The following is a 27,500-nucleotide window of genomic DNA, read 5'->3' on the forward strand; positions in this document are numbered from 1 at the left end:
TATGTGTAAATTAGCTGTTGATTGCTAGTGTTGACTTTTTGATGTGTAGTGCTTCGCTGATGTCGAGTCTCCTGCTATCGCTGTATCTATCGATTATTTCTGTGTTGCTTGTTAAGATTTCTCTGCTGAGGGTCTGGTTGTGAGAGGAGATTATATGTTCTTTAATGGAGCCCTGTTGTTTGTGCATTGTTAATCACTTAGAAAGAGACGTTGTTGTCTTGCCTGTATACTGAGATCTTTGGGGGTGACAGTCCCCAATTGGGCATGTTAAGGCATAGACGACGTTGGTTTCTTTCAAGGCGTTCTGTTTGGTGTCTGGAGAGTTTTTCATGAGTAGGATGGCCGTCTTCTTATTTTTGTAGTAAATTGGCAATTGTATCTTCTGATTTTTGTCTGTGGGGATAACGTTCCTATTAATAATATCTTTCAGGAAACTTTCCTCCGTTTTATGAGCCGTCGAAAGGAAGTTTCTGAAAAACAGTCTAATAGGGGGTACAGGTGATGTGTTAGTTGTCTCTTCAGAGGTTGCATGGCGTTTCACCTTCCTTCTTATGATGTCTTCAACATAACCGTTAGAGAAGCCATTGTTGACTAGAACCTGCCTTACCCTACAGAGTTCTTCATTGACTTGCTTCCATCCTGAGCTGTGGCTGAGAGCACGGTCGACATAAGCATTAACAACACTCCTCTTGTACCTGTCTGGGCAGTCACTGTTGGCATTGAGGCACATTCCTATGTTTGTATCCTTAGTGTAGACTGAAGTGTGGAAACCTCCGCTCCTTTCCGTGACTGTTACATCTAGAAAGGGCAGCTTCCGATCCTTCTCCATCTCATAAGTGAAACTTAACACTGAATTTTGCTCGAATGCCTCCTTTAGCTCCTGCAGACGTTTGACATCAGGTACCTGCATAAAAATGTCGTCAACATACCTGCAGTATATGGCAGGTTTCAAGACCATGTCTACTAAGACCCTCTGCTCTATGGTACCCATGTACTTGGGTACCATAGAGCAGGGTTTTATTTATACAAGTTTCATTAAATATGACTATATTCTGTATTTATTATTTTCTTGTTTAGGGCTTCTATCCCTCTTATTAGTGCCCTTGCATCTTGGTTTAATTGGAAGAAGAGTTCTCGAAAAGTTATCTTCGTTCGAGGTGAATAAAAATAAATAAATAACTGGAAAATGTATTACATTTATTATAAATTTATACAACGTTTCGAACCTACATGGTTCAGTATCAAGTGATGGGACAGTGCAGGGCATATTGGATTGATATAAATAGGAGGTCAGGTGCAGACAAATACAAATAGGTGAATAGTAAGGCGTAAATGGATGAAGAATAAAGCGAGAAAAGGGTATGAAGCACATACAAAGATTAATAAGGTGTAGTGGCATGTTAAGCTGTGCTTTCTATGTTGGCATCATCGCGTTCCGATCTCGTTCTTACTCTAAAGTAAGAAAGAGTAAGAATGTTAGTCAAATACGTCTGTAAGTCTGTTAATGTGTTATTAATCACGTGCTTGCTATCTTGACCATTTTGGATGAAAATTTAACAGATGTTCATGAAATTTAAACATATTTCATAACTTCTCACCATACTTTTCCTTTTCATTGTCTTATAATAACATAAACATTTGCACTCCCAAAGGTAACACTCAGATCACAGATGCTCGAAAGGTCAAAGATTTTGATCCTTAGATCAAAATTAGACCATTTTCAATCGACTTGAGAGTAGTCCGGGACGGACCGAAATGTCGTCGTCCCTTCACTTTCTAGTGTGTGGTTTAGTCAACATTTTGAATCTTTTTTTTTCCACTAAGCTTTCAGTTTGATTTAATCATTTAAAGTGTGTGATGTGATGCTAGAGCATCTTGATCTGTTATATCTAGATCCTAGTAAAGTAAAGAGTAAAGTAGAGTAAAGGCACCTGGGGGATTAGTGGGGCATTTTCAACCCTTAGTAAAGTCAGCCTGGAGCATTAGTGAGGCATTCTCACCCTTCAGTCAGGTTAGTGTGGAGCATAGTGGTACATTCTCCCACTTCAATTATCATAAAATTAAGTTAAGTGTATATTGGGAGGAAAATCGTGGATAAATTGGAAAATAAACTACAATCAGTACTTTCTATTGAGCAAAAAGTCAAAATAGTAAATATAAGGAATGAAAACAAAAGTTCCATAAAAGTTATGAAGAGGAAATTGTAATTATTTAAAAAGCCGAAGAGACTGAGTGGCAGAGAGTACTAGAGAACCAGGGAGTACTAGAGAACCAGGGAGTACTAGAGAACCAGAGAGTACTAAAGAACCAGAGAGTACTAGAGAACCAGGGAGTACTAGAGAACCAGAGAGCACTAGAGAACCAGAGAGTACTAAAGAACCAGAGAGTACTAGAGAACCAGAGAGTACTAGAGAACCAGAGAGCACTAGAGAACCAGAGAGTACTAAAGAACCAGAGAGTACTAAAGAACCAGGGAGTACTAGAGAACCAGAGAGCACTAGAGAACCAGAGAGTACTAAAGAACCAGAGAGTACTAGAGAACCAGAGAGTACTAAAGAACCAGAGAGTACTAGAGAACCAGAGTGTGTTAGAGAACAAGAGAGTACTAGAGAACCAGGGAGTACTAGAGAACCAGAGAGTACTAAAGAACGAGAGAGTACTAGAGAACCAGAGAGTACTAGAGAACCAGGGAGTACTAGAGAACCAGAGAGTACTAGAGAACCAGAGAGTACTAAAGAACCAGAGAGTACTAGAGAACCAGAGAGCACTAGAGAACCAGAGAGCACTAGAGAACCAGGGAGTACTAGAGAACCAGAGAGTACTAAAGAACCAGAGAGTACTAGAGAACCAGAGAGTACTAGAGAACCAGGGAGTACTAGAGAACCAGAGAGTACTAAAGAACCAGGGAGTACTAGAGAACCAGAAAGTACTAGAGAACCAGAGAGTACTAGAGATCCAGAGAGTACTAGAGAACCAGAAAGTACTAGAGAACCAGAAAGTACTAGAGAACCAGAGAGCACTAGAGAACCAGAGAGTACTAAAGAACCAGAGAGTACTAGAGAACCAGAGAGTACTAGAGAACCAGGGAGTACTAGAGAACCAGAGAGTACTAGAGAACCAGAGAGTACTAGAGAACCAGAGAGTACTAGAGAACCAGAGAGTACTAGAGAACCAGGGAGTACTAGAGAACCAGAGAGTACTAGAGAACCAGAAAGTACTAGAGAGTCAGAGAGTACTAGAGATCCAGAGAGTACTAGAGATCCAGAGAGTACTAGAGAACCAGAAAGTACTAGAGAACCAGAGAGTACTAGAGAACCAGAGAGCACTAGAGAACCAGGTAGTACTAGAGAACCAGGGAGTACTAGAGATCCAGAGAGTACTAGAGAACCAGAGAGTACTAGAGAACCAGAGAGTACTAGAGAACCAGAGAGTACTAGAGATCCAGAGAGTACTAGAGAACCAGAGAGCACTAGAGAACCAGGTAGTACTAGAGAACCAGGGAGTACTAGAGATCCAGAGAGTACTAGAGAACCAGAGAGTACTAGAGAACCAGAGAGTACTAGAGAACCAGAGAGTACTAGAGATCCAGAGAGTACTAGAGAACCAGAAAGTACTAGAGAACCAGAGAGTACTAGAGAACCAGAGAGTACTAGAGAACCAGAGAGTACTAGAGAACCAGAGAGTACTAGAGAACCAGAGAGTACTAGAGATCCAGAGAGTACTAGAGAACCAGAAAGTACTAGAGAACCAGAAAGTACTAGAGATCCAGAGAGTACTAGAGATCCAGAGAGTACTAGAGAACCAGAAAGTACTAGAGAACCAGAGAGTACTAGAGAACCAGAGAGCACTAGACAACCAGGTGATGCTTTGAGGAACCTTTAAACCAATGTGGGCTGCATTGTTAAACACTTAAAAGAACCTATTTGCGGGTTTGTTAAACCCGCAAAGCACCACTTGACACTTCCTTAAACATCCTATTTAGGAGCTAACATTGGTAAAACGATGTTTAAGACTTAATGTTATCTAACAGTAAGCCATAACATCGAAATTTGGGAGGGAAATAAGGAACTGTGATAACAGGATAACCAGATTTAATATAACACGGAAAAATTGTGTAAGGAAGTTCGTTTTGATTCCCTGATTTCAGTAAGGCTGATTTTGAAGCATAAAAAGAGATTCTTGGGAGGTTAGATTCAGCAGGTTAGGTTAGGTTAAGTTAGGTTAGGTTAGGTTAGGTTAGGTTAGGTTAGGTTAGGTTAGATTCAGCAGGTTTTTATATGGGAGATGTGCTGTCCATGGACGTGACGCCAGTCCTGAGGTAGGTGGGACGTACGTACGTGGGAGGTGGGTGACCTGTACGTGGGACGTGGATGACCTGTACGTGGGTCGTGACAGAGTAGTGGGTGACATGACAATGAATTTCGATGTAAATTCAACTTTATCTTATATAAGAATATTCATATTAAAGCTCAAGAATGTTGTATACCATAGAAATGAATTAAGCCGGATAATAATAACCTATAAATGAATAACTTCATGACTAAAGAACAGAACCGATAACAGAGAGCAATGAAGAAAAGGATTAATAATGTGAAATTCGATCAAGACCAAAAATTTATCAAACTAGTTACAAATGTTAAAAAATATATATATATATGAAAATCAAAATTAAATATATAAAAAAGGCATAACAAAGCAGGCAAAGAACAATTAAAATATTACAGCCAACAGAGCCCTAATAATTGACAAAAATTAATTGTTTGATGGTTAAATTCAGAAGAGATTGTTTGAGGGGCTCATGTATCATTGTTTGAAGGGCTTATGTATATGTATGAATAATACTCATGTTCTCGAGATAATATACATGGAAGGAGTTTGCACACATCGTTTCTGACTTAAACTGTGACTGTTCACAGTAGTCTGACACAGTAGTGACACGTCAGACACAGTAGTCTGACACAGTAGTGACACGTCAGACACAGTAGTCTGACACAGTAGTCTGACACAGTAGTCTCTGTGACTGGAGTCCCTGTTAATATGACTGTACGTAAAGCTATATAAAGAGGAGCAGTTGTGGGTGTTACGAATGGGGAAGATACTGATAGCGATGAGAAGTGAAATAATAGACCACTATTATCTCTTTCAAGATCTTAAATAGAGCGAAAATATGACAACTGGTCAAGTAAGTCAAATTAGGAATAAATGAGAAAATGAGAGATTGATAAAATGAGTAAACTTGAAAATGTAAACACGAGAAAGATCAACACTTATCGAAGATATCAAAATGATAACCTTATCATCATGATGGGGATAAGAATTTTTGTTAAGTTGGAAAGAAGTGAAAACAAGTTCAAAACCCGGCAGATAAATTATGATGTTAGATTAAAATATCGGCAATTTTAATAGAATTGTCAAAATGGAATTCGTAAAGCGAAAATGTTGTGTGTTTTGAAATAAGTTTGGATCAATGTGTTTTCTGGTTGAGGGACTTGTTCACTCCATTCATATTTGTGGATAGATTTTTTAATTAATTTTGCTGAATTTTTTTTTGTACCGTAATAGATCGTTAATTTTGCACGTACTCACCCATAGTTATGGAAGACTACACACACACACACACACACACACACACTCACAATCACACACACACACACACACACACACACACACACACACACACACACACACACACACACACACACACACACACACACACACACACACACACACATACAAACACACGTGTGTGTGTGTGTGTGTATTCTAGGGGGCCTGGTAGCCTGGTGGATAGCGCGCAGGACTCTTAATTCTGCGTCGCGGGTTCGATTCAAACACCAGGCAGAAACAAACGGCAAAGTTTCTTTGACCCTGAATGCCCCTGTTTACCCAGCAGTAAATAGGTAAATTACCTGGCCGAAACAGCGGCCAGGTAATACACTAAAAGTAACAGTACTGGAAACCCCCTATACCTACAGTACAAGGAACAATTATGGTAGAACAGAGAGAGACAGACAGACAGAGAGTTGTTCATATTTCAGACACGACACAGTGCAGACGCTGTGATATTGCTTCATAGTTAATTCGTGGGTAAAGTCTGCAACACACTGCAGAGTGCAAGACGCAGCGACACTGCAACAAAGACCATCGTTAAGAAACACAGAAGCTCTTGCCTACGCAGTTCGTAGAGAGAGGGAAATATCAGGGGAAACGCCAATCCATTCCGACCATATAGCACTGTGAAGGGGTCAGGATAAGGATTTAGGATTTGGAAGGAATGGTAACCAACCACTTGAACAGGTCTGGGATTGAACGCCGACCTGCTGCGTGAAGCGAGACCGTCGCTCTACCGTCCAGCCCAAGTGGATTGGGCAACAGCTGGCAAATCTTAAATGCTAGAAGTGACTGCAGGAAAAACGATCCAACGAAATACAGTTTAGAAATAGTATAAAGAGAACGACAAAGAATGTCAGAGTGTGGCAGAGTGAGAACGACAAAGAATGTCAGAGTGTGGCAGAGTGAGAACGACAAAGAATGTCAGAGTGTGGCAGAGTGAGAACGACAAAGAATGTCAGAGTGTGGCAGAGTGAGAACGACAAAGAATGTCAGAGTGTGGCAGAGTGAGAACGACAAAGAATGTCAGAGTGTGGCAGAGTGAGAACGACAAAGAATGTCAGAGTGTGGCAGAGTGAGAACGACAAAGAATGTCAGAGTGTGGCAGAGTGAGAACGACAAAGAATGTCAGAGTGTGGCAGAGTGAGAACGACAAAGAATGTCAGAGTGTGGCAGAGTGAGAACGACAAAGAATGTCAGAGTGTGGCAGAGTGAGATAGACTTTGATAAAGAGTGACAAAGGTTAATTGAAAGCGTGAGTGAGAGACTGGTAAATGCCATGAAAATAAGTTATTGAAGAAGAGAGAATAAAGCAAAAACTAATCTAAAAGAAGCGGAAAGAAATGAGGAAAGTTTGAAACAGAAGTTAAAATTGGCAAGAAAAGAGAATTATCGGTAGAAAAAAAAAAGATGCAAAACGGTGATCAGATCAGTCGGTTTACAAGTTCAGGGTTCGATGCCTGCGACGGACACGTTTAGGAACCTTTCCGGGTTCGATCCCCACGAGAGACCGAGACGTAAGGGCAAGTTTCCTCTCACTTGATACCTCCGCTCATCTAGCAATAAAAAAATCCAGTCTTTTTCCGAGAGACTTTGAAAAGCCTAAAATGTTTCCCGTCTTGGAGTAATGAAAATAATGACAGATTAATAAGAAAATATATTAATTTACCTTTGAATATACAACGATTTCTTTGATTATTCTCGCTAGTCCCAAATTTGAGGATTATCAACGGGTAGATTGTAGAATAATTTGAGGATTATCAACGGGTAGATTGTAGAATAATTTGAGGATTTATTCATAGGTACATTGTAGTAAAATTTGCTTTCAACATAACAACTGTGATATAAGTTGATAGCAGTGATGATAGCAGTTGATAGCAACTTCACAATTGATAGCAATGGTGAAGTTGCTTAGGTGGCTTAGGCACATATATTGGGGGAGTGAATAGCACAAGATACAGTGCGAGTTTGAAGCACAAGGTAGGAAACTATTAGGATGAAATTAGGTACTTTTTTATTTTACTTTTGAATAAGGCATAAATTAGACAGCCTTTTAATTTGTTAGGAAGTGAGTTCCATAGACTAGATCCCTTTATTTGCATAGAATGTTTGCACCGATTTAGTTTCTCTCTAAGAAAATTGATATATTTCTTTCTGGTGTTATGATTATGGGTTCTATTACATATGTCAAGGAAGAGTATTGAATCAGGATTTGCATTTAGGAACTAGGTTTTGTACATGTAAACAGCACAAGAGAATGTGTGGAGTGAGTTTATGTTTAGCATGTTTAGGGATTTAAACAGAGGGGCTGTGTGTTGTCTGAAAATAGAGTTTGTTATTGTTATGATCACCCAGATCACCCAGCAAATTATTGCTGGGTGATCATTGGCTTGCGGCAGTTTGCAGTGGTTGAACCCCATGCACATATACCGAATGTAAGATAGGGATATATTAGTGCATAGTATAATGCGAGGAGAGCAGAGTGGGGAATATAATATCTGATTTTAGAAACACCGACCGTTAATATATCATTGAGTATATATATGAGTATTTTGACCATACCACACACTAGAAGGTGAAGTGACGACGACGTTTCGGTCCGTCCTGGATCATTCTCAAGACAATCGACATGGGAATGGTCCAGGACGGACCGAAACGTCGTCGTCCCTTCACCTTCTAGTGTGTGGTCTGGTCAATTTACTTTAGCCACGTTATTGTGACTCATTGCCTGTATATGAGTATTAATGATATTATCAGATCGTATTTTAACTGGTCAAGTAAAACTGAATCCATACTGTACAAACCATTAGTAATGTCGCGAAACAGGAAAACTTTGGAATTTTCGTTTCATTTTCCTAGTGGATATTTATGTAAAGTATTTCTAATGTTAATATTTTATGGTTTTGTGATTTGTATTAATGCAGATTTAATAATGTTTCTATTGAAAATACTTTTACAATTGAAAGTATTAAAGAGACAACTCTCCCAATCTTTCCGAATTGATTGGGAAAATTCTTTTCTTTGATTTAATTCTTTTCTTTGATTTAATTTCTTCTTAAAAATTCTTCTTAAAAAATTCTTAAAAAATTCTTCTTAAAAAATTCTTAAAAAATTCTTCTTAAAAAATTTAATTCTTCTTAAAAAATTAATTTAATTTCTTCTTAAAAATTCTTCTTAAAAAATTCTTAAAAAATTCTTCTTAAAAAATTAAATTCTTCTTAAAAAATTAAAATTCTTCTTAAAAAATTCTTCTTAAAAAATTCTTAAAAATTCTTTTCTTTGATTTAAAGATTTTAACGTGTTTTTTTAAACTCGTAATTAGTGACCTCTCTTGCTTTTTCTTCAATGTTGCTTTAGTAAAGTGATCTTCATCAAACAAGGAGTAATTATACAAATAGGTTTACATATGTTATTACCCTCGTACGAGGGGCCTCGTAGCCTGGTGGATAGCGCGCAGGACTCGTAATTCTGTGGCGCGGGTTCGATTCCCGCACGAGGCAGAAACAAATGGGCAAAGTTTCTTTCACCCTAAATGCCCCTGTTACCTAGCAGTAAATAGGTGCCTGGGAGTTAGTCAGCTGTCACGGGCTGCTTCCTGGGGGTGGAGGCCTGGTCGAGGACCGGGCCGCGGGGACACTAAAAAAAAGCCCCGAAATCATCTCAAGATAACCTCAAGATAACCCGCTATTAAGTACTTTCTGGCTTTCGTTTTGGAAAGTCTGAGTGTTGAAAATCCTGCTTCACACATGTATGTCGACACAAAAAGCATATAAGTATATTCATAGAATTTTTTGCTATTTCCGAAAATGGTTTAGGTTGAGCAAGTCAAAAATTGTGTTTCTTCTTCAATCTTCATTGTTTCTACTTGCATTCTGAAAGCTCGTCCAGTGGCTGACAATTTAGGGACGTCTTTCATTAAATCACTCAATTCGTATTCGTAACCATTAACTAAGTGATTAGCTAATCCCGCTACCTCCTTTCCCGTTGCTAAGAATTAATGACTAATGAATGACTCACAGTTCACTAATGAACACTTCTGAACTCCTCTTCCACAAATGATCACTTCTGAACTCCTCTTCCACAAATGATCACTTCTGAACTCCTCTTCAACAGCGTTCATCGCTCTCTGAATATATCTGAACCACTCCTTTCTAAAATGCTTCATCCACCAAACCTAATCAACCAGATTCCCAATTATATACAACCTTATGTTACTGCCATTAATTTGTATTATATAAAATCTAGTTCTTTATAACCCAATACATTATAACTGACGCGTGAACATGAAGGTCAGCCTCCGCGGGTCAGGCTTGACAGTCTTTGATGGTATCCAGATTTAAACGAAATGTATCCAATACATATTTCTTTCCTGCATCAATATCGTCAACGGGGAAAAAAATATCTCTGTAAAGAGTAACTCTGCTGTTGCAAATGCTTTGTTTCTCACCTCAGTTGCAACGGTCAGTCTCTTATATTTCGCATCAACTGAGGCTCTAAGGGAAGGAAAGTTTGTGAAATGTATCAGGTCCATTTATCTGTACTGGAAGATTTTATTAATTAAAGCTGATGGCTTTACTGTGACTAACTATGCAATTAGTCTGGTCGTTAGAGTGACCAGGCTCTAAGAGTGACCAGGCGTTAGAGTGACCAGTGGCCAGGTTTCTTTTCAGGCTCGACGCTAAACTTCTGCAAGAAGGTCCATCCAATGTCTTGCAGGATCAGGATCTGTTGAGAATCTGTATCCTGCAAAGTCTCCCAAGAGGCATGACAGATGTTGTAGGATCTGCCATGCTTGTTGCAGGGTCGACGCTCGATCCCCCAATGATGCAAGTCACTGGGTGCTGGTCCCTCACTCCGTCCTCATATCCCAGCTCCATGTCCTTATATCCCAGTTCCTTTTATCTATATCCCAGGAGCTTGTTTTCATATCCCAGTGTTTTGTCCTCGTATCCCAGGAAGAACTAGTGCCCCAGAGAGAACTAGTGCCCCAGGAAGAACTAGTGCCCCAGAGAGAACTAGTGCCCCAGAGAGAACTAGTGCCCCAGGAAGAACTAGTGCCCCAGAGAGAACTAGTGCCCCAGGAAGAACTAGTGCCCCAGGAAGAACTAGTGCCCCAGGAAGAACTAGTGCCCCAGAGAGAACTAGTGCCCCAGAGAGAACTAGTGCCCCAGAGAGAACTAGTGCCCCAGGAAGAACTAGTGCCCCAGGAAGAACTAGTGCCCCAGGAAGAACTAGTGCCCCAGGAAGAACTAGTGCCCCAGAGAGAACTAGTGCCCCAGGAAGAACTAGTGCCCCAGAGAGAACTAGTGCCCCAGGAAGAACTAGTGCCCCAGAGAGAACTAGTGCCCCAGAGAGAACTAGTGCCCCAGGAAGAACTAGTGCCCCAGAGAGAACTAGTGCCCCAGGAAGAACTAGTGCCCCAGAGAGAACTAGTGCCCCAGGAAGAACTAGTGCCCCAGAGAGAACTAGTGCCCCAGGAAGAACTAGTGCCCCAGAGAGAACTAGTGCCCCAGGAAGAACTAGTGCCCCAGAGAGAACTAGTGCCCCAGGAAGAACTAGTGCCCCAGAGAGAACTAGTGCCCCAGGAAGAACTAGTGCCCCAGGAAGAACTAGTGCCCCAGAGAGAACTAGTGCCCCAGAGAGAACTAGTGCCCCAGGAAGAACTAGTGCCCCAGAGAGAACTAGTGCCCCAGGAAGAACTAGTACCCCAGGAAGAACTAGTGCCCCAGAGAGAACTAGTGCCCCAGGAAGAACTAGTGCCCCAGAGAGAACTAGTGCCCCAGGAAGAACTAGTGCCCCAGGAAGAACTAGTACCCCAGAGAGAACTAGTGCCCCAGGAAGAACTAGTGCCCCAGAGAGAACTAGTGCCCCAGGAAGAACTAGTGCCCCAGGAAGAACTAGTGCCCCAGAGAGAACTAGTGCCCCAGGAAGAACTAGTGCCCCAGAGAGAACTAGTGCCCCAGGAAGAACTAGTGCCCCAGAGAGAACTAGTGCCCCAGGAAGAACTAGTGCCCCAGGAAGAACTAGTGCCCCAGAGAGAACTAGTGCCCCAGAGAGAACTAGTGCCCCAGGAAGAACTAGTACCCCAGGAAGAACTAGTACCCCAGGAAGAACTAGTGCCCCAGAGAGAACAAATGCCCCAGAGAGAACTAGTGCCCCGGAGAGAACAAATGCCCCAGAGAGAACTAGTACCCCAGAGAGAACTAGTGCCCCAGAGAGAAATAGTGCCCCAGAGAGAACAAATACCCCAGAGAGAACTAGTACCCCAGAGAGAACAAATGCCCCAGAGAGAACTAGTGCCCCGGAGAGAACAAATGCCCCAGAGAGAACTAGTGCCCCGGAGAGAACTAGTGCCCCAGAGAGAACTAGTGCCCCAGAGAGAACTAGTGCCCCAGAGAGAACTAGTGCCCCGGAGAGAACTAGTGCCCCAGGAAGAATTAGTACCCCAGGAAGAACTAGTGCCCCAGAGAGAACTAGTGCCCCAGAGAGAACTAGTGCCCCAGAGAGAACTAGTACCCCAGAGAGAACTAGTGCCCCAGAGAGAACTAGTGCCCCAGAGAGAACTAGTGCCCCAGAGAGAACTAGTGCCCCAGAGAGAACTATTACCCCAGAGAGAACTAGTGCCCCAGAGAGAACTAGTGCCCCAGAGAGAACTAGTACCCCCAGAGAGAACAAATGCCCCAGAGAGAACAAATGCCCCAGAGAGAACTAGTACCCCAGAGAGAACAAATGCCCCAGAGAGAACTAGTGCCCCGGAGAGAACTAGTACCCCAGAGAGAACTAGTGCCCCAGAGAGAACTAGTGCCCCAGAGAGAACTAGTGCCCCAGAGAGAACTAGTACCCCAGAGAGAACTAGTGCCCCGGAGAGAACTAGTACCCCAGAGAGAACTAGTACCCCAGAGAGAACTAGTACCCCAGAGAGAACTAGTGCTCAGAAGCTCAAAGCTCAAACATGAGCTCAGAAGCAGCATAAGGTTGTTTATAATAAAGGTAACCATGGGTTGTGAAGTGTTTATAAGCTGTTTAATAAATGTCAATGATACCGCAATGATTAAGGAAAGATGAATAGGTTTCGTAAGAAATTTGTTGATTTTGTGTTTCTTTTTGTTAAAATGGAAGGCGTAGTCACGCAAACATTTTAGCGTGAACTGACACACAAAAAGTATTGATATAAATGTGTTCTGGTTGTGCGTTGTCGTGTTGCACGCACCTTTACATCCTTTGCACTGACCTCATGCAAACAGCTGATGTGTGTGTAAACATTGCAGATGTGGGAGTGACGTCATGCAAACAGCTGATGTGTGTAAACATTGCAGATGTGGGAGTGACGTCATGCAAACAGCTGGTGTGTGTAAACATTGCAGATGTGGGAGTGACGTCATGCAAACAGCTGGTGTGTGTAAACATTGCAGATGTGGGAGTGACGTCATGCAAACAGCTGGTATGTGTAAACATTGCAGATGTGGGAGTGACGTCATGCAAACAGCTGATGTGTGTAAACATTGCAGATGTGGGAGCAACTCCTAAATATTAGTGTTCAGCGGCAATAGATTTTTCTCTGTTTCGTAACTATATATATATATATATATATATATATATATATATATATATATATATATATATATATATATATATAGATATATATATTTTAACATATAAAAGTGAGGGTACCACCTATGGTGCCAATGTGGGGACCCATAGCCTCGGAGAAGAAAATAAAAAGTATTCAGAGGAGACCTTGTGGTGTCTCACTGAACACTAATATTATCTTCTCCTACCACCCCCATTCTTTAGTATGTACATATATATATTTACTTTATTTGAACTTTGTTACATATATATATATATATATATATATATATATATATATATATATATATATATATATATATATATATATATATAATATGTGTGTGTAGAGACAGAGAAAAGATTGCCAACTTTGTCATGAAAAACTGTGTTAAGATTTCTACCAATACATAATAATTAAAGAACTTTGTGACGATATCGACGCCATCTGTTGAGCAACACCGACCACAATTTGTTTAGGAGGTGGAACGATGACAGCGCCATCTGTTGAGCATCCCCCCTCCCCAGACCCTCATTTTCTGCTACCCGGTGGAAGGTTGTGATCGCATTTGATCCCAGTGTAGCTTGTCTTGTTAATCAACTAGACTCAGCTCACCCAGGACAGTCCTCAACTCAAGACGTGCTCCAGTGGGAGCATGTGTCCGAGTCTGTGTAGATAGTGATTTGCCTGTGATACTTGAGCAGTATTATTAATAGGACCGACGTACCCTTGATGACCAAATTGACTTTCGAGGTGAAAGTACTGGCCGTGTGTTAATTAAGGCTTGTTATATGCCTGTGTGAAGTTCTGCCAGTGTGTTGCTGGAGACTCCTGCCAGTGTGTTGCTGGAGACCTCTGCCAGTGTGTTGCTGGAGACCCCTGCCAGTGTGTTGCTGGAGACCCCTGCCAGTGTGTTGCTGGAGACCCCTGCCAGTGTGTTGCTGGAGACCCCTGCCAGTGTGTTGCTGGAGACCCCTGACAGTGTGTTGCTGGAGACTCCTGCCAATGTGTTGCTGGAGGCCCCTGCCAGTGTGTTGCTGGAGACCCCTGACAGTGTGTTGCTGGAGACCCCTGCCAGTGTGTTGCTGGAGACCCCTGCCAGTGTGTTGCTGGAGACCCCTGCCAGTGTGTTGCTGGAGACCCCTGCCAGTGTGTTGCTGGAGACCCCTGCCAGTGTGTTGCTGGAGACCCCTGCCAGTGTGTTGCTGGAGACCCCTGCCAGTGTGTTGCCTGAGACCCCTGCCAGTGTTGCTGGAGACCCCTGCCAGTGTGTTGCCTGAGACCCCTGCCAGTGTGTTGCTGGAGAGTAGAAGTGGTGATTTATACACCGTGACGATACAGTGTATTACTGACGCATGATGTACTGAGAAAGGTGAACACGCCGGCCTGAGGACCACAGAAGACAGGCTCAGTGAGAGGACCCTGAGTGGTGTATGATACAAGAGGTGGACTCGCCTGGAAAAGAAAATTGCAGAATTTATTGTATTAGAGTCCTGTTTGAAAGTGACACAAGCAATGTGATATGCTCATATGTATATATATATATTTTTTTAATAAATACACTTGGTTAAGGTTCTCGTTAGTGTTGTTTATGACCCATTAATTATTACTGCCAATTCCAAATAACTTACTAGGGCTGGAGACCAATCCACACACTAGAAAATGAAGGGACGACGACGTCAACTCATAAACGACTTGAGAATGGTCCTGGACGGACCGAAACGTCGTCGTCCCTTCATTTTCTAGTGTGTGGTCTGGTCAACATACTTCAGCCACGTTATTGTGACTCATCGCCTGCACTCGGGGTGGGATTGACTAAGAAGAGGCACTATGGTCCCCATATACAATGGTTGAACAAATCCACAGGGGCCGTGACGAGGATTCGAACCTGCGTTCGGGAGCATCCCAGACACTGCCTTAATCGACTGAGCTACGACAGGGTTAAAAGGGTTGAAACCGATTGCTCGTCACGGCCCTTGTGGATTTGTTCATTTGATGCATCACGTTAGTGTGATCTCTGTGGGTAACAGTGTTTGAAATAAAGAACCCGGTTACTGGCTAAGTGAGGCCGTAACACACATAGTTCTTGGGTACTATTGACAGTAATCTCTGGACAATGCGATTTGTTCACATTAGATTGCATAGTGACGCAAAATATGTGGTTAGTTCTGCTGAGAGAGCTTACATTTAGTAAAGTCTACATCTGTAGGTGATGTAGACTCTCAGAGATACTTGCAGTCGAGCCTAGGCTTAGCAGTAGTAATATCTAGAAGTCTGTTGAGCTTATTGGATGCTTCATAGATGAGCGGATTTTCCTGCATAACATAATGATAACAACAGAGTTCAGAGATTAGGGAGCGGGTGGCTGAGCGGATAGAACACTTTGGTCCCGGGTTCGATCCCGGGTACCGGCGAGAAACAATGGGCAGAGTTTCTTTCACCCTAATACACCTGTTACCTAGCAGTATATAGGTACCTGGGAGTTAGTCAGCTGTCACGGGCTGCTTCCTGGTGTGTGTGTGTGTGTGTGTGGTGTGGGGAAAAAAAAGTAGTTAGTAAACAGTTGATTGACAGTTGAGAGGCGGGCCGAAAGAGCAGAGCTCAACCCCCGCAAACACAACTAGGTGAATACAACTGAAGCAATTGGTGTGAATATCACTTTGCCTCAGGTCTACTAGATTTTGTTACAGTCTTTTGTATAATGCTGTTTTCAGGCTGCCCAAAGGCAATCCAAGATGGTAACTAATTCCGTCTTTAGGAGCCCATGTTTTACCTAACTCGTCAGTTCCATCATGCATTCAGAGACAGGTATTGAAAGGAAACTACAAGAGACAAACTCTGACTCCTTCATTAATTATTTCCTTTTATCTGTGCTTAGCTTCAGAAACAATCACGTTAGAGTTATACCTTTGGAAGCAGAGTGCAGTCAATGGTGACAAGGAGTCACTTGCAACTATAGTTGCTATAGCAACTAATGTCAGTTTTGTGTGCATATATCTTGCACTGGTTTGAGATCAAGGTGCATTGCAAACAGTTCTCTTTGAAGAGCAGAAGCTCGTTGTTTATACAGGCTCCCATCTCGTATAAATGGGAGCCATCTCCAGCTGTCACAACAACTGCACTTGCAGCTGCACCATAGAACTGGTGCAAGGAGCCATCCTAGTCAGTAGTTTGAGAAAGGGAGCGCTCTTAGACCAGAGTATGAATTTGACTTAATAAGGGTATTGTACTCTGTTTGCTATTGAAGCGTAGGGTGTTGTGGAAGCATCTTATTGGGTGGGAAAGGGTAGGGGGTGGAGGGAAGTAATGTGGAAAGGGACGATCTTTCCTGTACAATTGTGCAGGAAAGAGCCGCTGTTGTTGTTGCTAGAAACCATAAATATTATACATTCTAAGTTGCATTTTTAAGGGAAGCTGATCTTCAATAGAGAAGGCTTCAGTGTAAGGGATAGGCATCTGGATACCAATTTAAGCATTGATTTCAGTGATATCCCACTTACGCCTGGGACGGGCGTATCCCAGGGCGTCTGACAGCTGGGTGGACAGCGCTTCGGATTCGTAGTCCTGACGTTCCGGGTTCGATCCCCGGTGGAGGCGGAGACAAATGGGCAAAATGTTTCTTTCACCCTGATGCGCCTGTTACCTAGCAGTAAACAGGTACCTGGGTGTTAGTCAGCTGTTGCGAGCTGCTTCCTGGGTGTGGAGGCCTGGTCGAGGACCGGGCCGCGGGGACACTAAAAAAAAAAAAAAGCCCCGAAATCAACTCAAGATAACCTCAAGATAACTTACACAAGGGATATTCAATTCCTTCCTCACAAAAGTTAACGCTACAAGAGGGGTAGTTTTCCTTTTAAGAAAATGAGTAGGTCATGAGGAGGGGAAAATGAGCAGAGAAATCTCATCAAAGCTCCTCATACTACCACTCTTTAGGTCCAAAGACTCATTAAAAAAGTCTGAAGAATTTGTGATTTCTGTTATGGAGGAAGTGCTTGCCATTATCGACAATTTGTCAGCCAGGAATTTTTATATCTTGTGCCTAAAGAACCCTTTGAGTGATATAATTGCACTCAGGTAGTCTACATTTGTACGAGTCCTATATTAATTCAAACTCGTACGGTAGTTTGAGACTGAAGTGCTTGAAATTTCAAATTTTCTCTAATAGAAAAATCTATCAATGTTCTAACACGTAAAAAGCATAAGTAGTTATAAGGATGGTAAGCCAGCCAGAGGCTTCGGACTGGAGCAAGAATTTCTTTGCAAACAAAAACAAAATATTACAAGGAAGCTTCATATTTTTTTTTACTTGCTGCATTGTGTTCCTTGTACACCGAGTGACGTCACTAAAACAAAGTAATCAATCATCGGGGTAGTTGGCATCCAAGATCTTAGATTAACCATTCTCCTTAGTAACACAAAACATTCAATATATTCCTTAGATTAACCAGCTTAAGTCGGCTCTAATTGTAGCTATAGTTTCATGGAGAGTAAAAACATAAAGATTTATGCTGCATCACAATCGTCTTGAGAATGGTCCAGGACGGACCGAAACGTCGTCGTCCCTTCACCTTCTAGTGTGTGGTCTGGTCAACATACTTTAGCCACGTTATTGTGACTCATCGCCTGCATTTATGTTTCAGACCTTCACCTGACTCTATGTTTAATATTTGTTAGCAACAGCTAAACTCTATTTACTTCTACTTTGTCTTTGACAATGCTGACATGATCAACCGAACTGTGGGACTCTGCTGGTGACATCTCGCCACTCTGATGTCTCCCCCCCCCCCCTCACCGTTACTCGCTGTTTCCTGTTGCTTAAGTACTCCCTTATCCACTGGAGCACCTTACCTTTTACTCCTGCCTGATACTACAACTTTTTTAACAGCCTTTTATGGGGTACTGTGTCAAAGGCTTTTTGGCAGTCCAGGAAATACGAGTACAATCCAGGAAATGTGTGTGTGTGTGTGTGTGTGTGTGTGTGTGTGTGTGTGTGTGTGTGTGTGTGTGTGTGTGTGTGTTTACTAGTTGTGTTTTTACGGGGGTTGAGCTTTGCTCTTTCGGCCCGCCTCTCAACTGTCAATCACCTGTTTACTAACTACTTTTTTTTTTTTTTTTTTTTTTTCCACACCACACACACCAGGAAGCAGCCCGTGACAGCTGACTAACTCCCAGGTACCTATTTACTGCTAGGTAACAGGGGCACTTAGGGTGAAAGAAACTTTGCCCATTTGTTTCTGCCTCGTGCGGGAATCGAACCCGCGCCACAGAATTACGAGTCCTGCGCGCTATCCACCAGGCTACGAGGCCCCATAGTGTGTGTGTGTGTGTGTGTGTGTGTGTGTGTGTGTGTGTGTGTGTGTGTGTGTGTGTGTGTGTGTGTGTGTGTGTGTGTGTGTGTGTGTGTGTGTGTGTGTGTGTGTGTGTGTGTGTGTATTTTATCATTTAAGCAGCCGCCAAAAATACCCAAAAATTCCGACTCCAGTTGGATGACTGGAGAGGAAAGAGTCACTGGAAAACCTTTTCGAAATGCCCCAAATTCACACGGTGAAATATTTATGTAAAGACTTCAACTGCATAGTTTTGATTTGAGGCAGGTGGCGTGCCAGCCAGCCGCGAGAGCTGAATATTAGAGAAACAGTATTGGGAGCAGCACTGACCGCCTGGGTGCAACTCACCAGTTGCACACATATATATGATGTCACACAGGCAGAAACATACAAGCCTCCTCGTCAATAACACACGTGCAAACACAGACATGCACATATAAACGCATGCAAGAGCACAGATGCGCGAACACCAGGGTGATGCGAATTCATACATGAGCCTGAACACACACACATACACACACGCACACGAACTCCATACACAGTTTCAAATGTAGATAGGATAGAGCCCAGTAGTTTCAGGAATCTGTTCATCAGTTGATTGACGGTTGAGAGGCGGGACCAAAGAGCCAGAGCTCAACCCCCGCGAGCACAACTAGGTGAGCAGACCAACATACTTTAGCCACGTTATTGTGACTGATCGCCTGCACAACTAGGTGAGTACACACACACACACACACACTTGATGTGTGTGTGTGTGTGTGTGTGTGTGTGTGTGTGTGTGTGTGTGTGTGTGTGTGTGTGTGTGTGTGTGTCTTCCAGCCCCAGTATGAAGCCCTTATATACCCAAGTACATATGAGACCTATCCTCGAACAGCCCCAGCAGGAAGCCCTTCTGTAAACAGCCAGATGAAACCGAGCAGCTCGAGAGATTAGCACAGTATTGACCCAGGAGAAGGGGGCATCAGGGATACACGGGGCTCGAACTCTCAACACTGGAGTAGCGACACCGTGAACAACATACTCCGAGGAAGCAACATGGAGGACAAAGTCAGACACTTCCCGATGGTAGGAACCAATGGAAGCTGAAAATGCAATTGAGTCAGAGAGGTAGAGAGGTCTTAGCTCTAATGGACTCTTCAACCCTAACTAATCGCTCTTGTCTTCCCATCTGACAGTAAACCGATTGGTTGGTCCGGATTAACTAGTTGGTCAGGACATAACAAGACCTTCGGGATGGGAAAGCTCTAAGCCCAACCACTTGGGCTGGACGGTAGAGCGACGGTCTCGCTTCATGCAGGTCGGCGTTCGATCCCGGACCGTCCAAGTGGTTCGACACCATTCCTCTTCCCCGTCCCATCACAAATCCTTATCCTGATCTCTTCCAAGTGCTCTCTCTCTCTCTCTCTCTCTCTCTCTCTCTCTCTCTCTCTCTCTCTCTCTCTCTCTCTCTCTCTCTCTCTCTCTCTCTCTCTCTCTCTCTCTCTCTCTCTCTCTCTCTATATATATATATATATATATATATATATATATATATATATATATATATATATATATTATATATATAATATATATATATATATATATATATATATATATATATATATATATATATATATATATAGAGAGAGAGAGAGAGAGAGAGAGAGAGAGAGAGAGAGAGAGAGAGAGAGACAGAGAGAAATATATATATATATATATATATATATATATATATATATATATATATATATATATATATATATATATATATTTCCTTTCAAAGCCTAATAACAGTACAGATAGCATCACAAAAATATAACAGAAAACATGTTGAGGACAAGTGAAGCAAGTGAGTCGTATATGAACTGACGGCTAACTTAATCGTTGATTAAAGGCGGGCCCAAGAGCACAAACTCGACCTCCGCAAACTACCCAACAATACAGGACATAGAAAATAAAAAGGAAGCAATTCCTTTACAGCCACTAAGTTAACAACAGCCTCGTGTGACGTTGTATTCTACGTAATCCAGTCGAGTTGAATTATTGCTAATTTAATTAGGATGTTTCCCGCTAGTAATGTTGTTAAATGCGTAAGTAATGAAAGGAATAATTAGTGTATTAATTATTAACCCAATTTATCGGTACGCGTAGCAGAGTTACTGAATTTTTGCCAAATCATACATATCTGTTTTTTTTTATGATTATACCTTAATTTACCTGATGATAAGTGTTTCTAGTGGTCGTGGGAACTGGAAGGGGTTAGCATATTAGGAGTTCCAGACATATATTAGAAAAAAAAATGAAAATTTGAACACACATTAAGTAGTGGAAAATTATATAAATAAATGTATGAGAACAAAAGCATTTTCTAGTTAACCAAGAGATTTTCTAACGTAAAAAACGCGACCTTTTAGTTGAGAGGACAAGTAGAGCACACACACAAGTGAGTTTACACTTTGCCCCATGCTAAGAAAACAGTTTACATAGCTTGAGAGAGAGAGATGTAAATCCCCGCTACTTGGAAACCAGCCCAGGATTGAGGCTCCACATGCTTGAATTTTCAATTAGCGTTCTGACTACTCGTTAATCGTCGTGTTGGATTAACTTTGCTATTTTTAATTAATCAGCTGCAGACAGAGGATAAGTATATGGCAGTCAAGGAACTTGGTGACCCAGCCTGCTAGACACAACTACTAGTTAGTTGAAGACTGAAGACTTGGTATTTAAAACCAGGGGAACGGAAGGGATTTATTAGGGAAAAGCGCCAAGCCATTACGACTATATAGCACTTGAAAGGGATCAGAATAAGGGTTTGGGATGGGACGGGGGGAAGGAATATTGCCCAACCATTTGAACGGTCGGGGATTGAATGCTGACCTGCATGAAACGAGACCGCCGCTCTACCGTCCAGCACAAGTGATTGGGCTTAGAGCTTCCCCATCCCGAAGGTCTTGTTATGTCCTGCCCAACTACTTAATCCGGACCAGCCCAAGTATTTGGGCTTAAGGCCAAGGGATTTAATGTGGGAACCGACCTGTGAGATTTATATTTATTTAATTTATATGAATTTATATTTACGTTAATTTATATACTTCGATAGCAATTTGTATAATGATAAGTGGACTGTATTTCTGCAATAATCTCATAATCTCACAAATCGATCCTCTACACATTAGGGGGGGGTTATTAAATTATATATATATATGCAGCCAATCAAACTACAGTAATAGCTACATACATTAAAGAGGTTCCTTATCTTATAGTACAGCAGGTTAGTCCACCAGGTATAACTAGGGTGTAGACACCAAATTATCCTCTTTGAGGCAGCTTCCATCACCCAGTAACTGGTGCACAAAATCTTGCATCCTCGTCTTGACCTGTCAAAAGTGCGCTAGCTGTGAAGCCAGAATCCTATATATGACAAGCTATATCAGAGAAAACACTATACAGAACATTGAAGACCTGGCTTAATTACCTTTAGTATGAGGCGATTTCGCGATCTAACCGGGTCACCCTATATCCTGACATTAATGGCCATAAATGAATGATAAACGGGTTTCGGATAGACACTTAACTTGAATTTGTAGACAGCGTGTTGAAAAATGGTACACCTTTGGTTTCCATAACACTACGTCCAAGTAAATTTAACAGGAGCCGTATTTGCTCCCGTGTGAGCCTCTGGTCTCAATATAAACAATGGCTGATTAACACTCCATTCTATTGACGTTACTGGCCGACATTGTCCAGAATGATAGGAGCCGAATTTGCTCCACTCGTCTCGGAGGTGACACAACAATGGCTGCCTCCTTCCCCACTCTGACGCCTGGCCTACTTTGTCCAGATTTCAGAAAGTGATAGAAGGGTCACATTTACTCTACTTTAATATTGATAATTAAGTTAATTTATATAAGATGTTTTTATGATGGTAAAGTCCAAAGACTAATGTATTTAAGAACAATTCCCAGCAGAATAGCTGGTGAATTATAATAGTATGTGGTGATGATATCCCGTTTTCTATAGACGGTAATTCCACTACAAGTTACGTTTTCTATGGGTAACTTGTTGGTAATACAGTTATTATCTGTATGATTATTAAATGGTGTCGGATTTTCCGACATAATTCCCCAGGGGGCTGCTCACGGGTCGAAGTCCTCTTTAGAACAGACGAACACCGATACTCCTCCTTCGAATTATAGTTAGTAATCACACATTTGTGCGTCTGTTCGTACAGGACGGATGTCCCGTACTAGAGTTGCAGGGGTTAGAAGTCTAATGCGATTTCATTTCCCTGTCAACTCTTGAAAGGCTAATATTCAAGCCTAATTACATATTATTTAACCCAGAAGACTGAATGTGATCAAGTACTACAGTCAAGTATGATTCAGGGACTGCAGTGAGATCAGTGACATTAGATATAACTTGAAGTTTCTTCAGGTAACTGGTCACTGATATATAAACACTGAGGCCCATGGAATACATCTTGATTAAATAATAAATGTATCAAATCAGTCATCAGATTTATTGGGGTTTAATTTAGTTAATTGATTCAGAAGATTGAATAGCTCATCATTAAAGTAAAGTATGGTTCTGAGACTGCAGTGGGTTCAGTGACATTGGTCGCAGTGACTTGTAGCTGTTTTAGGCTACTGTTCACTGATTTGCCACTGAGGCCTCATGAACTCATCTTCAGCTTCAAATGATGATACTAACATCAACCTCTGTTACTATAGTCAGCTGTAATCTCCTTAGTATAATGCTACTGGAGAAATATAATCAGCTGACAAATTTAGATTTCTATTGGTATTGTTTATCTGCAGGCATAGGTCTCCTCAGGCTTGATACTGGACCTGAGAGTAATTTACCTCCTGCAGACTTTAACATGGTTATGCCCTGATATTTAGTAGGGCTACCGATGAATCGATGGTAGTAGTCTGCCCCCACAAGGACAGCCATTTGGCATTTGATTTGCTCAAATTTACCTGCAGCTGCTTGATAATAGCTTTCCAGGTCAGCATAATCAACTTGAGATTGTTGTGACAAATCTTCACATTTCTTGATCTGTCTTGTTAAGTGGCCTTTAAGACCTGCAAGGGTTCTTTTCATTCTCCCTGCATTATCCATACTGGCTAGTTGGAGAAGCCTTGTGGGGCTTGTACTTGGGCTGCTCATAATACTGAACAAGCTCTAATGGTAGCCTAGGGTAAATTCTGAACTCACTAGGCAATAATCCTACCTCTACTAGAGGTTAGCACTTAAAATTAATACACATTATATATATACAATCATACACACTAATGATTTGAGTGATAAACCAGTGTCACTGGAAGTACCTTTAGGTTAGCTCTTCTATATCACCCTAGGATGGTAGAGACACTAATTAATCACTCAAAGGTGTAATGATCATAAGTAAATTATTATATATACAACTCAACTCGAGTTGATAAAAATTACACCCAAAATAGGGTCTGGACCATTCATTAATGGTGTTAGGTTGTTCAATATAGTACAACTGACTATTGTAATAATGGGACTAGGATGAACAATAATAGTTCAACTAGTCAATGGTTTTATCCTACCCTGTTGTGGGTTGGCAATTAGTAAATATTATACTGTGATCACTAGTGCAATATATATTAAATAATTCTCTATTTTGGAGAAATAATATACACAATTATTGATAATAGCCTCTTAATTAGCCTCTATGAAACTTCTAATATTATCTAGAAGTATTAAATATTATTAGTGACCTCGCGAAATAAAGTCCACAAAATTCGTAGATAATCTCTCGCGAAATGTAACACCACGAAATCCGTGAACAATATCGCGAAGACACTGTCACTAATTAGGCTGTCTTCAATATTAGCGCTGTCATTTCACGAAATAACACGCCACCAAATATCTGTGGGTGTGCATGAAACCGCTGACGAAGCTGAACTGGGCTGAGGGAGGCTCCTGAGCTCCCTCGAGGCTACGCTGCCGTCTATGACTGGCTGGCTTTGTTTAAATAACACTGCACTAGTTTATTTAATGAATCCACTGGTTAACTGGTTCATCCGGTACTAAGATGACCAAATGTGGGTTCAAAGGATCAAATAATCCGTCATCCGGTTCGAAGATGACCAAATAATCCGGTTCTGAAGGTCCAAATAATGTGGGAACCGACCTGTGAGATTTATATTTATTTAATTTATATGAATTTATATTTACGTTAATTTATATACTTCGATAGCAATTTGTATAATGATAAGTGGACTGTATTTCTGCAATAATCTCATAATCTCACAAATCGATCCTCTACACATTAGGGGGGGGTTATTAAATTATATATATATATGCAGCCAATCAAACTACAGTAATAGCTACATACATTAAAGAGGTTCCTTATCTTATAGTACAGCAGGTTAGTCCACCAGGTATAACTAGGGTGTAGACACCAAATTATCCTCTTTGAGGCAGCTTCCATCACCCAGTAACTGGTGCACAAAATCTTGCATCCTCGTCTTGACCTGTCAAAAGTGCGCTAGCTGTGAAGCCAGAATCCTATATATGACAAGCTATATCAGAGAAAACACTATACAGAACATTGAAGACCTGGCTTAATTACCTTTAGTATGAGGCGATTTCGCGATCTAACCGGATCACCCTATATCCTGACATTAATGGCCATAAATGAATGATAAACGGGTTTCGGATAGACACTTAACTTGAATTTGTAGACAGCGTGTTGAAAAATGGTACACCTTTGGTTTCCATAACACTACGTCCAAGTAAATTTAACAGGAGCCGTATTTGCTCCCGTGTGAGCCTCTGGTCTCAATATAAACAATGGCTGATTAACACTCCATTCTATTGACGTTACTGGCCGACATTGTCCAGAATGATAGGAGCCGAATTTGCTCCACTCGTCTCGGAGGTGACACAACAATGGCTGCCTCCTTCCCCACTCTGACGCCTGGCCTACTTTGTCCAGATTTCAGAAAGTGATAGAAGGGTCACATTTACTCTACTTTAATATTGATAATTAAGTTAATTTATATAAGATGTTTTTATGATGGTAAAGTCCAAAGACTAATGTATTTAAGAACAATTCCCAGCAGAATAGCTGGTGAATTATAATAGTATGTGGTGATGATATCCCGTTTTCTATAGACGGTAATTCCACTACAAGTTACGTTTTCTATGGGTAACTTGTTGGTAATACAGTTATTATCTGTATGATTATTAAATGGTGTCGGATTTTCCGACATTTAAGGCTGATATTTCGAAGCCCAAATTCATGGATGAAGTCTCAAGTTTTAAAACTGAAGTTTTAAAATCTTTGGCATAAAACCTACGGTTCAAGAATCCATTATGTCCAAGCATAATGTGTAAGATTTATGGGCAAGTGTGTGTATAAGGCTCAAAATTCGCTGCTCAGTATTTGATCACACAAAGTTATGTCTTATTGCGCAATCCACAAATCTAAATCCACGGTCGCATTACCCAGAAATAACTTGTCAACACGGAACAGTTATGAGGTCCAGGAACCAGGAGAGAGAATCAAGACAAGATAAAAGGGATTTTGCAGGATTTTCACCCAATGTCCTAATAAACAAGAGCCAAATGGTCGTTAATCTAGCCGCCAAATGCTAGTTAATCCAGCCGCCAAATGGTCGTTAATCCAGCCGCCAAATGCTTGTTAATGCACCCGTCAAATGCTAGTTAATCCAGCCGCCAAATGTTCGTTAATCCAGCCGCCAAATGCTCGTTTATACATATATGAGAACAAAGCAGTTTTTAATAAACATTATGTTCAAGTGAATGAAAGCGATCTGGATACGGGTGCCGCTTTAACGAGCCTAGCATGAGGACGGGTTCAGAAATATGCATAAATTCCAACAGAACCTTGACACAAAACTTAATCTAATCTAGGCCTAACGAATCACCAAATTCTAATAGATACAAATGTTGATAGACACAGGAGAAAATTCTGCTTATAGTATGCAGACTTTATGAATGGTCTGTACGATCGCCAGCAGCTCGGGCAGGCATAGCTCAAGCACTTGGGCTGGACGGTAGAGCGTCGGTCTCGCGTCATGCAGGTCGACGTTCAATCCCCGACCGTCCACAAGTGGTTGATCACCATTCCTTTCCCCCCGTCCCATCCCAAATCCTTATCCTGACCCCTTCCTAGTGCTATAAAGTCGTAATGGCTTGGTGCTTTCCCCCTGATAATTCTTCCCTCGGGCAATCATATCCTAAGGACAGGCTCGGCTGCACCTCAGACGAGCATAGGCTGAGACCTGGAAGCAATATTAAGGTCGTTTCTGGCAAAAAAAAATATTCTTCAGCTCACAAGGAATTTATCACTGTTCCCAACATTGATATTTTTGTGCAATTTGCAACCCAGGACAGTTGTCTCTAACTCCCGGCTACCAATTACTGCTAGATTAACGAGGGTATGTGGACTAACGTGTCGCCCTGGCCGGGGTTCGAACCCAGGGTCATTTGTTTGAGTTTGTGAACTAAACAATGAACTGAGGGAGTTTGATTGGGTGGTTGGGAGAACAGCAGGGTTAACCAGAAGTATTTATGGGTGTGGAACAGGTGGGAGCAATGATAATGGGAGCCCGCTGGAGCTATTATTAATGGGAGAGGCTGGGTTATTGTTGTTGTTGGTGGTGCTACTGTTGTTGTTGGTGGTGCTACTGTTGGTGTTGTTGGTGGTGCTACTGTTGGTGTTGTTGGTGCTACTGTTGGTGTTGTTGGTGCTACTGTTGTTGTTGGTGGTGGTGCTACTGTTGGTGGTGCTGCTGCTGCTGTTGGTGGTGGTGCTACTGTTGGTGGTGCTGCTGCTGCTGTTGTTGGTGGTGCTACTGTTGGTGGTGCTGCTGCTGCTGTTGGTGGTGGTGCTACTGTTGGTGTTGTTGGTGGTGCTGCTGCTGCTGTTGTTGGTGGTGCTACTGTTGGTGGTGCTGCTGCTGCTGTTGTTGGTGGTGCTACTGTTGGTGTTGTTGGTGGTGCTACTGCTGGTGTTG

General features: G+C 41.8%; 1 protein-coding gene across 1 annotated transcript in view; it reads left to right on the forward strand.

The window, feature by feature from the left end:
* The window catches only part of LOC123765332 (trichohyalin-like), a 65,529-nt gene that overhangs the window by 6,149 nt on the left and 31,880 nt on the right, over window positions 1-27,500 (forward strand). Inside the window, exons 2-3 of the mRNA XM_069335434.1 lie at window positions 2,240-3,859; window positions 10,327-12,321. Coding sequence (XP_069191535.1) covers window positions 2,240-3,859; window positions 10,327-12,321 — 3,615 coding nt within the window. The remainder of the gene's footprint in view (window positions 1-2,239; window positions 3,860-10,326; window positions 12,322-27,500) is intronic.

Source organism: Procambarus clarkii, chromosome 33 (genome assembly GCF_040958095.1).
Source record: "Procambarus clarkii isolate CNS0578487 chromosome 33, FALCON_Pclarkii_2.0, whole genome shotgun sequence".
NCBI lineage: Eukaryota > Metazoa > Arthropoda > Malacostraca > Decapoda > Cambaridae > Procambarus > Procambarus clarkii.